Genomic DNA, 18,286 nt, shown 5'->3' on the forward strand with positions numbered 1-18,286 from the left:
GAACAGCCACCCCCCACCACCACCCTCCACGCCTGGACCCCGATCAGCACCGAAGACACCATCCGCACGATGAACTCCATCCACTCCGGATCACCGACTGACCCCTGCCCTCACCACATCTTCAACAAGGCTGACGCTGTCATCGCACCCCACCTGCGAGACATCATCAACACATCCTTCGACACCGCCACCTTCCCTGAGAGCTGGAAGCACGCCGAACTCAGCGCTCTTCTCAAGAAACCCACAGCGGACCCCACCGAACTCAAGAACTACCGCCCCATCTCGCTCCTCCCGTTTCCAGCCAAAGTCATCGAGAAGACCGTCAACAAGCAGATGGCCGCCTTCCTCGAGACGAATGGATCCCTCGACCCCTCACAGTCCGGCTTCCGAGCCAATCACAGCACCGAGACCGCCCTCATCGCCGCCACCGATGACATCCGAGCCCTGATGGACAACGGAGAAACAGCGGCCCTCATCCTCCTAGACCTCTCCGCGGCATTCGACACTGTCTGCCACCGCACCCTAGTACAGCGCCTCAGCCCCGTCGGGATCCAGGACAAGGCGCTGGAATGGATCATCTCCTTCCTCGACGGAAGAACACAGAGAGTCCGTCTATCACCGTACAAGTCAGAGGCCACCGAAGTCATCTGCGGCGTCCCTCAAGGATCCTCTCTGAGCCCCACCCTCTTCAACGTCTACATGAGCCCCCTCGCGGCCATCGCACGCCAGCACAACCTCAACATAATCTCCTACGCCGACGACACCCAGCTGATCCTCTCCCTGACCAATGACCCCGCCGCCGCCAGAGCCAACCTGCACGAAGGGATGAAAGAGGTAGCCGAGTGGATGACGACCAGCCGCCTGAAACTGAACTCGGACAAGACGGAGGTCCTCATCCTGGGCTCCTCACCCTCCGCCTGGGACGACTCCTGGTGGCCTCCCGCCCTGGGCACCGCACCCAAACCGACAGACCATGCGCGCAACCTGGGCTTCATCCTGGACTCCTCCCTCTCCATGACCAGGCAAGTCAACAACGTCTCATCGGCATGCTTCAACATCCTTCGCATGCTACGGAAGATCTTCTGGTGGATCCCCACCGAGACCAGGAAGACCGTCACCCAGGCCCTCGTCACCAGCCGACTGGACTACGGCAACGCCCTCTACGCCGGTACCACCGCCAAGCTCCAGAAGAGACTCCAGCGGATCCAGAACGCCTCAGCCAGACTCATCCTCGACATCCCACGAACCAGCCACATCTCCGGACATCTGAGAGACCTTCACTGGCTCCCCGTCAACAAAAGAATCACCTTCCGCCTCCTCACCCCCGCACACAAAGCCCTACACGACCAAGGCCCGAGCTACCTCAACAGCCGAGTCAACTTCTACGCTCCCAAACGCCACCTCCGATCAGCCAACCACGCCCTCGCCGACGTCCCCCGCATCCGAAGAGTGACTACAGGAGGAAGGTCCTTCTCCTACCTGGCCGCCAAGACCTGGAACTCCCTCCCGACCGACCTGCGCCTGACCCAAGACCACCTCTCCTTCAGGAAGAAGCTGAAGACCTGGCTGTTCGAGCACCGTCAATACCTTCGAAACAATCCAGATTCCAACTGCACCAATTACAAATGGAGACAAATATTCTCTTACAGAAACAGGCAGTGGAACCAGTACATCCTTCATGACGAGGCATGGGGCTATACTCCAGATTCTTTCTTGTCATGAAGAAAGTTGTGAACGAGTGCAGTCCTATTCTCGACCTAAGGATGGCCAACAAGTGGATTCGAAGAGAAATGTTTCGGATGCTGGCATTGCACCAAATTTACCCTCAGCTACATTGAAGGGTTGGTTATGCGCAATTGACCTTCAAGACGCATACTTACACATACTCATCATGAGAAAGATCTTGAGGTTTGCAGTGGTGCACAACCACCATCAGTACTGTGTACTTCCATTTGGCCTGAAGTCAGCACCTAGGACTTTATCCTAATGCATGGCAGTGTTATCAGCCCATCTGAGGAAGCACAAAGTGTTTGTCTTTTCCTGTCCAGGCGATTGGCTAATCAAGGCAGCCATACCTCAGGGAGATTAACTGCACTTCATATTCTTCATGCCGAATGCACGCCTCCACATGAGGCCCCTGCAGCTATGCCTGGATAACCAATGAGACCAGTGAACATTAGATTGGGAAGACCAGATTAGATTGTCTCAGCATGTCCTTTGGTCCATCAAATGGTGGTGCGATCACACCAATCTCCTACGAGGGATCCCCTTTCAAAAGAGATACCTGGCCAGACCATAGTCACTGATGCCTCTCTCCAAGGATGGGGAGCCCACACAGGCCATCTTCAAATTCAAGGCAAATGGTCATGCAGAGAATTCACATACCACATCAATCTGCTAGAGCTACAAGCAGTTCTTCTGGCGCTGAAATCCTTTCAGCCATCACTCCGCTCCAACTCCCTGCTTGTCCAGACAGATAATACAACAACAATGTACGACCTCAACAAGGAGGGAGGCTCGAGGTCTAGACCATTGTCGCGGGAAGCCCATGCGATCTGGAAGTGGCTTCTGGCCAGAAATCTGACCATAAAAGCAACTAACCTCCCATGTGTTCAGAATGCTCAGACCGATTCTCAACAGGCTCCGTCAGGAAAACCACAAGTGGGTCTTAAATGACGACGTGGTCCACAATATTTTCGGAAGATTGGCTACTCCGTATGTCGACTTGTTCTCCACCACAGAAAACATCAAATGCCTAAGCTTCGCGTCAGGTACTTGCAAGTGGGAACTCTGAGGAATGCCCTATGGATCAAATGGTGAGGCAGATTTCTCTACGCCTTTCCTCCAGTTCCCCTAATCCTGACAATCATAATCAAGTTGTTGCATTCACAGGCCAAGATAATACTCATAGCACTGGAGTTGCCACGTTAATGGTGGTTTACAGACTTCCTTCACCGGTCTATCCTTACACATCTCAGACTTCCATGCAAAACAGATCTGTTAACGAAGTTCAAAGGCCAGATGGTGCACCCCAACCTCTCCTCTTTGAACTTGGCAGCATGGCTCCTGAGCTAGTGCAATATGGACTCTTTAACTTACCTCAGAACTGCATGGACTGCCTAAAGGAAGCAAAGCAGCCTTCCACACATTCTGCTTATAAATGGAACAGAGTCTGTATTTGGTGTTCATCGAGGAACGAGGATCCTACCTCTTGCCAGGAAGATGTCATCCTAGCACATTTGCTTCATCTGGCACAATCTGGCCTTCAATTTTCTTCCATTAAGGTTCACTTGGCAGCCCTAACTGCCCACAGGAAATGCCCTTCACAAACTTCATTTTTCAAAATTCCTGTCATTAAAGATTCCCTGGACTGTTTGAAGAAGATTTTTCCTCCCATTAACCCCTCCCATGCTCATGACAAGCTCAGCTCGTCATGAGCCACGGTGGCCGTGTGCTCATGATGAGCTGAGCTCAAGGGCAGTGATCAAGGGCTGAGAAAGCCTGAAACGCGTCTGGACTGGAATATGTGGCTGTTGGATGATGCCGTGTTTTGTTGCCACCTTTGAAGAATAAAAGGTCAGTATTGATAATGTGTGGTACCTCAATTTTGGGCAGCAGCAGATGAATATATATATATATATATATATATATATATATATATATATATATATATATATATATATATATATATATATATAGAGAGAGAGAGAGAGAGCTTCTGTTTGTATTCAGCTCACAAACAGTTATAAGAGTAGTTTCGGAGCCTCCATTAAATGGCAAAATATCCACAACTTTATAATAAAAGACAATTTAAGGAGTTACCAGGAACGTAAATGTATCTGTATACTGGTTGTTAATCAGTTCAAAACATATAAGTTGATAAAAGATCAAACATTCAAAGAAGAAAAGTAGTAATTTCTAACGTTAAGTAGTTCAACTTTAGTATTCGGCATGGGTTCATATGCGCCTGACATTGGCACATATACTTTCCAATCTGTACATGGCCACTGTGAGTGAAGTATTAAGTCTATCCACTTTATGGACTACTGCAGAAAAAACTTAAATGAGATTAATCTGCTACCACATTCGATGTGAATCCTTTAATTCTTTGATACAGAATGCACGCCTACCGCAGCCCGCCTGCCGTGAGCCCGCAGCCCGCCTACCGTGAGCCCGCCGTGAGCGGGACCCGCACACAGTGATACAGAATGCACCAAGGATTCTCAAATTGATGGTGCAGATTTGTTAAAATCAAGTAACTATTAAAGCTGCCATTGATGAAGAACTAGAGTTGGAGGAATATAATATCTTCCTTTATACTGGTCAGAATGCTTGAAAATATGTTTTTAAAGATTTGGAAACACGCTTGAGATCAGTGCTGCACATTGCAGAATATGGTTAAGAAGTATAATGGCATACCTGTTATGAAACTCGTATATTTCTGGAAGATTTCCAAATAGAATGTCTTTTTTGTTCTGAAGCGGTGTAGGGATTAGATGCATCAGGTTAGGATTGTCCAATTCTGAAACATAACCCTGTTAAGTAGGAAAAAAGGTAACAGTTTTTGAAATAGGAACCTGAAATGGTAGTCAGACATTAATAAATGTTCACATTTTTGTCCATATATCTAGTTAAGTTTGAACTCTAGCGTTGCTCTCTAGACCTGAAACCTAATTATTTTGATAATTCTGTCACTTTTAATTTTCCACCTTCAGTTATTTTCTCAGTTACTTCGCCAACCACTTGGGTAATGCATTATTTGCCTTTCTTTTGGATACTCCTTTTATTCGAACAAAGATTAGTAATGGAAACTTTTATATGTGTCCTAACAAGGATATTATGGCCTGCTCCGGAACCTCATCTGGAACACTGGGAGACCTCGCGTAGCACTGACAAAGCTTTATATACCTACGGAGGATGGAGGCCTCACAGTCCCCAACCTGGAACTATATTATCTGGCAGCGCAACTGCAATGGGTGTCAGGCTGGCTGAGTGGAAAGAACCTTGAGGACACTGCCACAGACACTACGGCCTGGACTCACACACAAATCTGTACATTATTTCATCCCCTGACCAAGGCTCCCTGCCCATCGCAACTACACGTAGCGGTGGCTCGCAGATGCTTCCTACGTACTCGAGGGGTGAGACCTTATGCCCCGGCCCTCCCCCTATTGGGCACCCCCAGAACGGGCGGAGTGATAACGGAGGCTGTGCTGGAGGGATGGGTACAGGCCAGAGTGGAAACACTGGGTGATCTCTACGGAGACGGAGTCCTGCTCCCCTTTGAGGAGCTAGTTGGAGACACAGGCTTACCAATCGGACAATTTCTCCTCAATGCATCCATAGTACGTACATTCGCAGACTCCTGGGGAGACATAACTGAGGAGCTGCAAATACACCACTTCATGCAGTACCTCCATGTTATGGGCAATGGCTCCCATATAATTCATTGGCTAGCGCAGGCTCTCCTGATACATACGCAACACTCTACCCAACAATTACGAGACAAATTGTCGACGGATAGAGGAAAGGAATGGACAGACAAAGAATGGGCAATGGTGCAGGCCAGCCCTGTTAATATCCCACGCCCGTTTAAAAATCATACAATTTTATATTTTGCATCGAGCATACCTATCACCAGATAAGATTAACAAATACTTCTCGATCGCTACGGCTACCGCTAGCTGTCCAAGATGTTCCCTGACTGGGGCGGACCTACTACATATGCTCTGGGCATGTCCCGCTGTCCGAACATACTGGGACGCGGTAACAGCCTTGCTGACTCAGAGCGTGGCTAGGGAACTGCCACACACATGGGAGGCCTGCATCCTGGGGCTCTACAAGAGGACTAAACTAAACAAAGTGCTGGCTAGGTTCTCATCACAGCCAAGCGTCTAATCACTAAACGCTGGAAAAAGAGCGAGCCCCCACATGCTAAATATTGGTACGCCTCCTTTGTTAATTGGGCAAGAGCGGAAAGCGTCACGCTGCACCAGGAAGAGACGGCGGACCTGATGAAGTTCCCCATTGCACAGCTCTGGGATGACACCCTGAGATCCTTCCAGCAGGCGGGATTGGACCTGGGCATCACGTTGATGTGACCCCATTCCGAGCCAACTCTGGACGGCAAGTGCAGAAGGGGGTCTGAAGCCTATACCACCACCCCCACGTTCTAGATGGGATACAAGAGGCAGCATACACATACACAGAGAGACGTTGATACGGAGCCGTGCTGCGCCGACCACCTGGAGCCCCCATGTTCCTAGCACCGGCACCTCGGTGCCTGCTGGAAACCGCTGCGCCGCCCCCCTCCCCCACCCCCCTTGAGGGGGACCCGCCCTCCCTGAGACATCTATCGTCCACTACCCGAGACATGGACTCGACCACAGCCGCGTATTGACACCCTTCACGACACATCAATCCTTTAACCTCATCCTATATTCCTCATAACATACTTTCCTTCTTCCAGTCACCCCCCCCCCCCCCACCGTCCAGTTATGTTGGAGGAGTTTGTACTTCTCCCTGTTCTGTCCCTTTTACCTTTTCCCTAATGGTTAAATTAAGATGTCATGGTAGATTCACCATTGACATGCTTGTCAAACACTTGGATGTATTATATTGATCGTTGACAACCATCTAGTACTCAATACTCCTGATGCGACACTAAGCTAGGTGACACATTACACGATAACAGCCGGGGGAGACCCAAAGATGGCACACAGCTATGGAAATATGCCGCCTCGCAACACATCTCTTCCCCATGCCGCAATCCACGCTACAATTGATAGAGCGCGACGCAACATCCCATACAGCTCCCATCTCTATACACATTACTCCACTATGTTACAGGAAAGAACCGGGCTGTGTACTAATTACCTTGTCATATATTATCATTGCACTGTTTTGTCGCTGTATAATTATGTAGCATAAATGTATCGTCTCCATTATGCTCAGAGTATGTTTATGTACTGATCCTCAAAATTGAAAAGTTAATAAAATGTATTCAAGCAAAAAACAAGGCTATTATGGCGCCTAGAATGTGGTACACAGGGGGCCGTTATTGAAACTGCAACCGTACTAAATGTTGCATTTTGGATACAATGCATTTAGCATGATTTAAATTCCTAATATCCTCATAAAGTGGTTGTGCTGCTACTTTAGGGACATGGGATACAGTATAAAAATTGCAAAACATTAATATTTAGTTAATTACTCTAAACATTCTTGATAACAAAACCATGAAATGCTCTTGAAATGTTTCAAAACTGCTCCAATAGTACCATAATTCTTGCTAGATGGGCAAAGAACTCATGGAAAAACAGTCTTTTTCGCCTGCTTTTGGCAAAGCCTTGATGAAACCTCCATTTACCTCACCACAGCATGTTGCACCTTGAAATGATATATATTTTTTTTAAAGCAATGGGTGAAGTGGTGGAATGCCCAAAGCAGCACCGGTTGCACACCCCTTTGACGCAGATACCTGCGTCAAAAGGTACGATATTTGCAAGGCAGGGTTAAGCCACGCAAAGTAGCTTATCGCTGCATTGTAGATATGGAGGAGGGCTTTATGCCACCGGAGCATCAGAATAAGTAACACTCCGGTGGTGCAATGCCCTTGTTAATATGCCCCTGGCTGTGAAAACACCCAAACATCAGTAATAATTGAGGGCAATGTAGTCTATTGTCTACGTCACTGGGAACAATCCAAGCAGTTGTTTTACTGACAGAAATTCTGCCTGTTTATAGTTAGGAGTATTTATTGGAGATACATAATTATTAGATATTTCCAAAAGTAGGTCAGGGATTAAAAATGTATTCAGTACTATTTGAAGGCATAACTTTGTTAATCGTAACATTATTCTTTTGTGTGAATTACAGAGTATTAGTATATCTAACGTTTGTCTACACTTCAAGATTACTTATAGTGTTTGGGAATCGGAACCCCAGATATTGAGTTATATTGCCTTTTGTTCAAGAAAACTTTGTTGTTTCAGAAACGGCTATCTACTATTGATGTTTGGGTCTGCCTGCAGTGAATAGTCGTTAGGATAGTAACCATTTTGGTAAGGCATTTTGATTTCGCATTACCAGAGATAGTTTAGAGCTTGGGTAGTCAATGTTTATCAGAGGGTATCACCCACATTTGTACCCTTTTTTAGGTCTCGGCAGCGAGACCTATTGCTGTTGAAATGCCTCCCAAGGGAGATAGACCGGGGCACGCGCAGATTGTGGTCTGTGGACGCGCTTCTAAAGAGTCGCGCTTGTGCCGACGAGCTTCCACATACACACACAGCCCGCTTTCACTTAGCTAGCATGCACTAACAGCGCACGCACACACACAGCCACCCCCCCTTCCTTGAACACACACACTGACACGCACGCACACATACACACACACGAAACCATACACACACTCACAGTGCCCCCGCCCCACTCACCGCATCAGCGGCCGCCGCCACTTCTGACTTCTGCAGCCATCGCGGGGCTCTCCCTCGGGCATGGGAGCCCCGCGTCAGTTTTGCTTCTCTGGGCCAGTCACTCCGTGGCGCGGGCTTCCCATAGAAAACGGAAGTCCCGCCCCACGACAGTCTTAACGCACCCGAACCTCCGGCTGCACATCCCCTCACTCACCCATTCACCCTCACACCCATTCACCCTCACACACCCATTCACCTTCACACACCCTCTCACCCTCACACACCCTCTCACCCTAACACACCCTCTCACCCTAACACACCCTCTCACCCTCAACCCCGTCACCATCACCCCCCTCACCCTCCCTCACACACCCTCACCCTCTCACCCTCACTCACCCATTCACCCTCACACACCCATTCACCCTCACACACCCTCTCACCCTAACACACCCTCTCACCCTCACCCCCTCACCCTCACACCCCTCACCCACCCTCACTCAGCCCCTCACACCCTCACCCACCCTCACTCACTCTCTCACCTTCACACACCTTCTCACCCTCACACACCCTCAGTCTCACACACCCTCTCAGTCTCACACACCCACACCCTCACACCCCCTCACACACCCTCACCCCCTCACCCACCCTCACTCACCCTCACTCACCCACCCTCACTCACCCTCACTCACCCACCCACCCTCACTCACCCTCACTCACACTCCCTCACTCTCACACACCCTCACTCTCACACACCCTCACACCCTCACATACCGTCAGCCCCACTCACCCGCACACCCCCACTCACCCTCACGCCCCACTCACCCCCCTCATACCCCCTCACCCACCCTCACACCGTCACACCCTCACACACCGTCACACCCTCACACACCGTCACACCCTCACACACCCTCTCACCCTCACACCCCCTCATCCTCACACACCCTCACATACCGTCACCCCCACTCACCCTCACACCCCACTCACCCTCACACCCGCACACACACACACCCACACCCTCACACACTGTCACACCCCCACACACCCTCTCACCCTCACACCCTCAAACCCCATCACCCTCACACCCCCTCACCCTCACACCCCCTCACCGTCACACCCTCACCCACCCTCACTCACCCTCACTCACCCTCTCACCCTCTCTCACCCTCTTACCCTCTCTCACCCTCTTACCCTCACTCACCCTCTCACCCTCACTCACCCTCTCACCCTCACTCACCCTCTTACCCTCACTCACCCTCTATCTGTCTATCGCCCTCACTCTATCACTCAGCATCACTCGTCCTCACCACAACAGCACTCAGCGCCACCACAGCATCAATCTGTGCAACCATTCAACAACAACTGGTTCAAATATGTTCTCTCAATGTTTCAAACTTTATTACAAATGTCACAAAAAGATGTTAATATTTCACTTCTGTTCTTGGATTTTCGCCACAATAAAATACACTGAACATAATCTTCACAAAAGTTATTTACAAAAGTTCAAGCTATTGCCATTATAAATTATATTAACTTTTATTTAAGTATTAATTATTTAAAAAAATTAAAAGCCATTGTTATTTGTAATATCAATACTTCTAAGTCACGTAAATACAACACATATTGCATTACAAATGCTATAGGTGTCACAATTGCAAAAGTTAAAACTGTTGGCATTGTAAATGACAAAGCTATTAATTTCGCTATTTTCAAAACCAACACATAAATAAAAAAATTGTCATTTACAATACCAATAGCTCAAACTTTCCTAATGGGAGACCTATTGCATTGCAAATGCTTGTATTTTTTTTACTTCTAATCCTTCATTTGTGTTTGTGGGGCGCTGTGTGTGTGGGGCTGTGTGGGGGGCTCTCTGTGTGTGTTGGGCTCTCTGTGTGTGTGGGGAGCTCTGTGCGTGTGTGTGTGTCGGGGGCTCTGTGTGTGTGTGACTCTATGTGTGTGTGTGTGGGGGGGCTCTCTCTGTGTCTCTGCCTCTCTGTGTGTGAGTGTGTGTGTGGGGCTGTGTGTGTGTGTGGCTCTGTGTGTGTGTGGCTCTCTGTGTGTGTGTGGCTCTGTGTCCGCGAATACTCTCTACTACTCTCTAATGCTCACCTATTGCCATTGTAAATGACAATACCATTTATTTATGTTTTAAAAAAAAGAAAATGAAAAAAAATGTCATGAGCAGTGCCAATAGCTTTACCTTTAATAATGCTGAGACCATTGCATTGTAAATGCTTGTTGTATTCAGAGAGTGTGCTGCCTCGTGTGCTGTATTGTGCTATAAATAGGCGAATTCAGATGCTTTAGGGTATTGTATTTCATTTGTGCTGCATCAGTTCTGGGTTTAACTTAAGACTTTTTTTTAACCATTTATGCTAGTGTTTCTTAGGCCCAGGAGATGGTTACTGAATATCTGAGCCTTGGCATCAATGAGCTATATGTGTCTATAATTCTTAACATCGTTCCTAGTCCCCCTTTGATGTGTAGCCATGATACTGGCCCTACTCTAGTTCGTTGCCATCTTTCTGTAGATTTTGATAACATTAGCCATACATTTTTTTTACTAGTATCCTAATAGAGGCTTTGTGCTTTTGAGACCATGTGACACCAAAGTAAAGCCTAGTTTGTCGTCATCATCTGCTCTTTATCGAAATTCACAAACAATAAATTTCACTGGCCATAAGCAAGATCATGGAACAAACACACATTTTATGGAAGAGAGATTCTAAGAAGACTGAAATGCTTTATATTTCTTTAACACGCCATTCCTCTTAGCCAAGTCAGGCTCTCCTTTGGACCTGTCCCCAGTTTCTGTTTTGAAAAAAATGGTCCCTGAACTAATGGCCAATGATTTTACCACTTTGTTTAACACCTTGTTCAATACTGGGTGTTATCCCAAGGCCTGGAATGTAGCCTCAATTCTTCTTGTACTTAAGAAGCTTAGTCTCAACCCTAATGATCCAAACAATTTTCGACTAATTTCCCGACTTCCTTGCCAGCCAAACTGGTGAAGAAAGCTATGAATAGCCAACTATCTTCTTTTATTCAGGATAACAGTTTGTTAGATGACACACAATACAGCTTCAGAGCTGTCCATAGCACTGTATTTGTGTGTAATAAATCAGAAGAAGAAATCAGAAAGGCTTTAGACTCTGGAGGCAAGGCTGCCTTGAGCTTATTGGATCTCTCTGCAGCCTTCGATACGGACCACCATAATCTTCTTTTGGACCGTTTATCCTCCATTGGAAATCAGACAGTAGCGCTCACTTTGTTTGTCTCCTACCTGTCAGACAGAAAGCAGTTTGTGGCGCTAGACTCCTTTTGTCTGCCCAGCTCTATCTAATGTTTATATTACAGCTCTGGCACCTATAATGAGATCTTATGGTTTTGCCTTGACCTCCTATGGCGATGACAACCAAATTGTCTTGTCGGTTTCATATCAGGGCATTGGCAGGAACTTTCATGACTTCATGCTGGCCATCAGTTCATGGATGAGCAACAATTGCTTAAAATTAAACTCTGATAAAATGAAGGTTATTTTATTTAGCAACAAGCCCACTTTCTAGTCCCCATTTTGGTGGCCAGATGAACTGGGCTCCTTTCTCATTCCCGTTAGGAAAGCCAAAAACCTAGGGCTCCTTATGGACAATAATCTGTCTTTTAGTGACCACCCTGACGACTTCTACTTTTTATATGTAAGGATTGCCAAAAAGTTTTAAGATGTATTCCTCTTGAGTCCCAAAAAACTGTGGTTTCCTTTCTTATCTTATAAAGACTAGATTACTGTAACAGCCTGTACCTTATTATGTAGCAGCAAGAACTGAAGCTTGAGGTGCTTCAGAATACTGCTGCTAGAATTCTTTCTGGTACTCTTAAATTCTGCTCTGTTAAAGCAGTAATCCAGGAACTTCACTGGTTTCCTGTCAGGGAGAGGATTACGTTTAAATCTACGTGCATGGCCTTCAAGGCTCTACACAACATAGGCCCGGTCCATCTTTGACAGAAGTTCCAGTGGTACGTACCCAATAGAACTCTCCATTCTGCAGGTCCAAGAAAATTGGTTGTCCCCAGAATTAAAAAATCAAATTGGGGTTGAAGAAGTTTTGCCTTTGGTGCAGATAAGACTTGGAACAAGCTACCTCTCTTCATTCATTCTAGCCCTGGTCTGCTCGCTTTTAGGAAAAATCTGAAAACATATGTATATATATATATATATATATATATATATATATATATATATATATATATATATATATCAATTAGGCCCTTTTCTGATTTGAATCCTGATTTTCATTGGAACTAGCAGCAGGACACCTCCAAGTAACAGTGCGCTCTATAAGACGGCTTAAAGTTAACATTTCCCATCTCAAGATGACTTTAACTTCTCCAGCATTGGATCTTTTATAGATTCACATGCTTGAATCATTCCCCGTCGGCAAAGTGGGAATCCACGGTATTATATTAAAGCAATCATATTAGTAGCTTAGGGTACAATGGGACTAGGCCATGAATTTAATAGCCTATCTATGTCCTTTTTAAAAAAAGCATTGGCATAGCCAATAGGTATTTTTTTAGGTGTATCTTACTAAAGCTTAAGAAAAGCTAATTGCTATATAAAAACCAGAAAGACTGGCTTTGATAATGGTTGCTTGTTTGGTTGCCGTTTAATGGTTTGCCAATCTCGCTGAATGATGCACGTTGAAGTAAGCGATACCGGAGTCAGACTTCGATTTAAACAGAGTCGCTGTAGCCGGTGGCTAGCATGCTCTGGTCACAGAAGAATAAACAGGCACACAATTAAAATAAATAATTGACGGCGCTTATTAAGATGGGTGAGGAGACTCATACTTGTGTATTTGCCGCTCTCGCACTCTTGTCTCCTGAATGCTGGAGGGAGAAGGGCACAGCACTTGAGAGGAACTAACGCTCACTAACAGGTCAACAACGTTGCTTGCCTCCATTGTGCTCTGATGTGGAACCATAACAAACCAGACTATGCCGGGTAAAGGAATTTTGAGCCCACTCTAGAAGTGCCTGTTGACTTTGGTGGAGCCAGGCATCACATCTAACATGGATGAGTCACTGGACCCCTCCAGCCCTTATGTGGCAGAAAATGCAAAAAAGATGCGCCCCCTCCCACACACACACTCTCTCTTCATAATGTGATTCACACGTAGGAGGCCGGGGAGGGGAGGTGCGGGGGGAGTAAACATGACCATTGTAGAACAGTATTTAGATAACTCATGTTTCTCCAACTTGCAATGCGCCAAAATCTACGGTGACCTACACTTCACGAGTTCAAATCCTGGCATGGCCTAATCAGCCTTCCATCCTTCCGAAGTCGGTACATTGGTTACTATTAAAAAAAAGCTTCAGCTGTGGGGTTCTGGGGTGCCGGGGACACTGGCTGCATGGAATACAGACATGGCCTGGTGCATGAAAAGGGATAATATAGTACAGATTGCAATAGGGTGTCCCAAAAAGTGGTCCACAGTCTGGGATCATTGGAATACATATAGGGGATCCAACTGTATACCGCCAGCAGCCCAGTACCTGGGCGAACTTGAGTCCTGCACCGATCTGTAACCCCCCCATGATTCCTACCAAAATTATATCAAAGTATGTAACACTGTATTATTCCCCCCTTGTATAATTTCAAAAATGTAATTTCTTTGTCTAATAAAAAGAATTTAAAAAAAAAGCTTCAGAATTTAATCGGGATTGAGCACAGCATCCAGGTATATCCTGTCTTGTTGAGCAGTCCACCTCTGTTAAGGCCTGCAGCAGGCAGCGACTAGTTGGATTCTCAGTTCTGTTGCACTCCTGCTGCACCAGAACCACAAGCCGATGAATAGTTAAGATGTGCGACTCGAAGGATTTAGGGGAGGAGAGCGCGCAATGGTGGGAAGGTGGATAGCCCCAACCACTTAACCCTCCCTCCACTCCCTCGGTGAGCATAATCTATGAATTTTTCAAGAACAGAGGTGAGGAGGTGGATAGACAGCGTCACCTTGCGAACCCTTGATATACAAGTTGACAGCGTAAAGATTCCGGGGCCAAGGAGGAGTACTCTGCCTTGCTAACACTAACCATTCATATACAGACCAACAAGATGATGCCTGATGGGATATGTGGTTGAGGGGTGGGGACAGTCTTGGGGAACACAAGAGCGCAGCTGGTGCCCGAGTAGCACAGGAGATCAGCTGGTGCATGTGGAGGCACTGCAGTCTTTGAGGCACATAGGAGGAGAGCATGGAGTTTGGGGGAGAGTTCAGTATTAACTTGCCTGTGTGAAGGGGGAAGGTATACAAGATAACAGTGAAGGGCAGCCCCTCCCCCCCCCCGCCAGCTCTGCTACTGGAAGAAGAATATGAAGATAAAAGTCTCTTTAGAGCGGCTCATAGTCCTCCAGAATTAAATGAAAATGTCAGAACCTCAATGACGAAAGATGATCAGTACAATGAGGAAGATTATCAACAATATCCTGAATATATGCCTCAAGATCCTCAAGAACGTTCTATCCAAATGCCTTAGGACTTAGTAACCAATATCCAATGAATGTTACAGGATTATTATAAACGGTTCCCAGAACCTCTTTCTTCTACACCTACCCCTCGAACCATCAATGCAGGCTTCACAAAAAAATCCACTTCCTAGGCCGTAAACATTACATATTGCAAGTACTTTTCTATTGTTGTTACTACTGGCGGATTCCCTACACATGACCCTGACGCTTTGGAGGGTAATCAAGAGGAAAAAGAAGAAGAGATCAGGTATCGTGCCTCCACTATTAATGAGTGGGATGACTATCTGATAACTACTCCATCTCCTCCAGATGCACCTCCGGGGGATTCACCTCCGGGCTATATTGGAGGTTTCCATAACATCATGGAAAGAGCGGCTTAGCAATTGCCCTTCACTATCAAACAGGCAGACTGTTTTCTTTACGATTTTGAAAGACCAATTAAAGAATCGATAAGGGTTATTCCTGTTATAGATTTTATATGGCAGGGAGGAATTTGTATAGTGAAGAACATGGCCAAGGTGACAGTGGTTATGCCCAGGTTAGATAAGAAATACAAGGCACCAGATGATGCTCCTGCATGCCTTATCGGACAGACATGGCAAGATTCTGAAATCAGTCAAGCAGCCCAGAGATGCTCTAGAAATCCTTCTACCCTTATCACAACACCACAAGAGAGGGAAGGGCATCGCCTGGACATGATTGTGAGACGTTTTTCCAGCATGGCGCTGATCACAGTTAGAGCAGCAAATTCTCTGGCAGTTCTAGGGAGATTTGACAGGCAAATGTGGTTGAATATGGCACAGTATAAGCCTGACGCCAGGAAGATTCTTCTAGAAGGTTAACAAGCTTCTTCAGAGATAATGGGGGCACTAGAGGGCGCACGACCAATATGGCCGCGCACTAGTGAGGCTCTCACCAGTTCGAGCGACCTTTCCCACATCATCCCAATCCTGAGGAATTTTAATTGTTGAAATACGCCACATCGGAAAGCAGAGAGTGTCCTGCCTGTGATGCACCATCTCCGACTGCCCTAGCACGTCGCCAGCCGAAGTTACCTGCTGCAGAAGTTCTGGCCGAGAGTCGCGGGAGGAGCACTGGTCCTGAGAGGTGGCAGGAAACATCACGCGAGGCCGAGGATCGAGAGGCCTGCTGGGGGAGAGACGCAACAGATATACTGGTGAGGCCGCACTCGCTGCTATCATCAACTGCGGAGTGCGGCTGCGGGGCACCGGGGTTGCCGGCGCTTCAAAGGAAAGGAGCATGACAGAGCGTTAAAGCCCCCTCCCAACGAGGCTAAACCGCGGCAAGACCAGCGCCTGTAGGCCAGGCGCGACGATAGTGAGGGAGCACAGCCTGCACCAAAGTAAAGTACCACTCAACTCTCCCCCCCCCACCCCCCGGGCACCAACAGAGGCTGCAACCCATTATAATATTATCTCATAACGACCATATCGGCTGCAGGGCGCCATTTTGTATAAAGAGCTGCTCCGGGGGGCAGCACCAGAAAGGGCCCACGGAGCTGTAGCGCCCATGCCGAGGGGAGTGATCAGCGGCCCCAGCACCAGGTGAGTAGCCGGGCCCTTTTGGTGTCGCTGCGCTGCGTCCGCAGTGTATTTTGTGGCCCACCCCTTTGGAAGCAGGACCAGGGACCGAAGGAGGGATCGACTGAGAACCGCTGGCTGCACTGGCGCGAGGTCCGGTCGCCTGGCGGACAGTGCACTTGGTGGCAGCGGAGACCCCCCCCGGCCCATGCATGAGGAGCTGATGGGCAGGGAGTTACCCCTGGTGTCAAAATAGGCTCAGAGAATAACTGACTGAAGGAGTGTAATCACGATTGGGGCCACAACCAGAACAGGGCTTGTCACAGTCACACCACTTGCCCTGCCACAAAGACCCGCCGAGCTCCTGATACTGGTCAGAGACCTTGCGACCCCAGAAAACAGTACTGAGAGGCCGACATGGGGCGCAACGACACCAAGCAAGCCAAGCTTTCGTTCGACTCCCGGAACAGTCAGAGATCGGAATCAGCGGAAAGTAGGGACGCTGGATCAACGGAACCACCCGATGAGGACTGGAAGGCGATCCTTATGGCCATGAAGCAGAGCCTCACCTTTATTGATGCCAAAATGGACACAATGAATGCTAGAATGGAATCTGTGGTGCACAAGTTAGAGCAACATGATCACAGACTCAAGGACGTGTCGAAGCTGGAAGATGGAGCGGCAACGGCAAATACCCAAATGCTTCACATGGATAAACTGCAGAAGGTAATAGCAGAAAAGAATGAGGATTTAGGGGCGCGCTCTCGCCGGAACAATGTCCGGATCCTTGGCCTGGCGGAATCCACCAACACGGGCCGGATGGAGGACTTCATAGAAAAATAGGTGGTGGACCTGTTCGGAAGAGATGCTTTCTCTACCCACTTAACGATTGAAAGAGCGCACTGCTCACTGGCTGCGCGCCCACCACCTGGAGCAACACCCAGGCCAGTCATTGCCCGATGCCTCAATTACAGAGACAGAGACACTGTTTTATGACTCGCCCGGGAAATGCAACAAGTAAGATATGAAAACACCACACTGGCATTTTTTCCAGCCTTTACGCAGGCTGTTCAAGAGGCAAGGCGCAAATATGCTGCCATCAAGAAAAAACTGCTTGCACAGAACATTCAGTATCCCATGCTCTAGGCAGCAAAACTAAAGATCACACACTTGGGGAAGCAACATTTCTTCACTACCCCTCAACAGGCAGAAGAGTACCTCAAAAGGCACTGACGTGCTGCGACCCGAGAAGCGGAGGAAGTGCGGCGCTCCAGATCCATACCACCAGCAGCAAATCAGGACTAAGCGCTCGGGCGGACACTTACCACACGGACAGATAGACTTGATGTAACCTGTTTTACTGCTTCCAAGATGGTGATGTATCACTACTGTTATTTGTTTTATGTCTTTTACATGCCTGTAACATGCCCAAACACTCCCCTCTGTCCCGCTGCACCAGCCGTCTCACTGAGCGGTGCTGTAGGCTGGTGAAATACAGGAGGAGAGATGGCAGGCCGTGAGCTCCTGGCGTCTCCACATACGAGGGCATACCCCCGAACATTCCTTTAGCGAGCGGGAGTACTTAGTTGACTGTTGGAAGCTGTTGTATGGGGAGGGAGAATTGCATACCCGGCAAGTTGGGAATGTCGGCTTGGGTGGGGACAAAGAAGGGTGAGGGAGGACTGGGTTGGAGGGAGGGAAAGACTTCACGAGACACAATGGACATGTGTGTATCCTGATGGGAAGAGTATTGTAGGGCTGCAAGGGCACACAACTGGCAAATTGGGGCAGCTAGAGGGGGA

The 18,286-nt window shown here is 47.8% G+C and overlaps 1 protein-coding gene across 1 annotated transcript in view; it reads right to left on the bottom strand.

Annotated features, from left to right (window-relative positions):
• The window catches only part of LOC147683962 (guanine nucleotide exchange factor DBS-like), a 1,615,891-nt gene that overhangs the window by 490,448 nt on the left and 1,107,157 nt on the right, over positions 1-18,286 (bottom strand). Inside the window, exon 17 of the mRNA XM_086942584.1 lies at positions 4,420-4,535. Within this exon, the coding sequence (XP_086798710.1) occupies positions 4,420-4,535 (116 nt within the window). The remainder of the gene's footprint in view (positions 1-4,419; positions 4,536-18,286) is intronic.

The sequence above is a fragment of the Lissotriton vulgaris genome, chromosome 11, assembly GCF_964263255.1.
Source record: "Lissotriton vulgaris chromosome 11, aLisVul1.2, whole genome shotgun sequence".
Lineage (NCBI taxonomy): Eukaryota > Metazoa > Chordata > Amphibia > Caudata > Salamandridae > Lissotriton > Lissotriton vulgaris.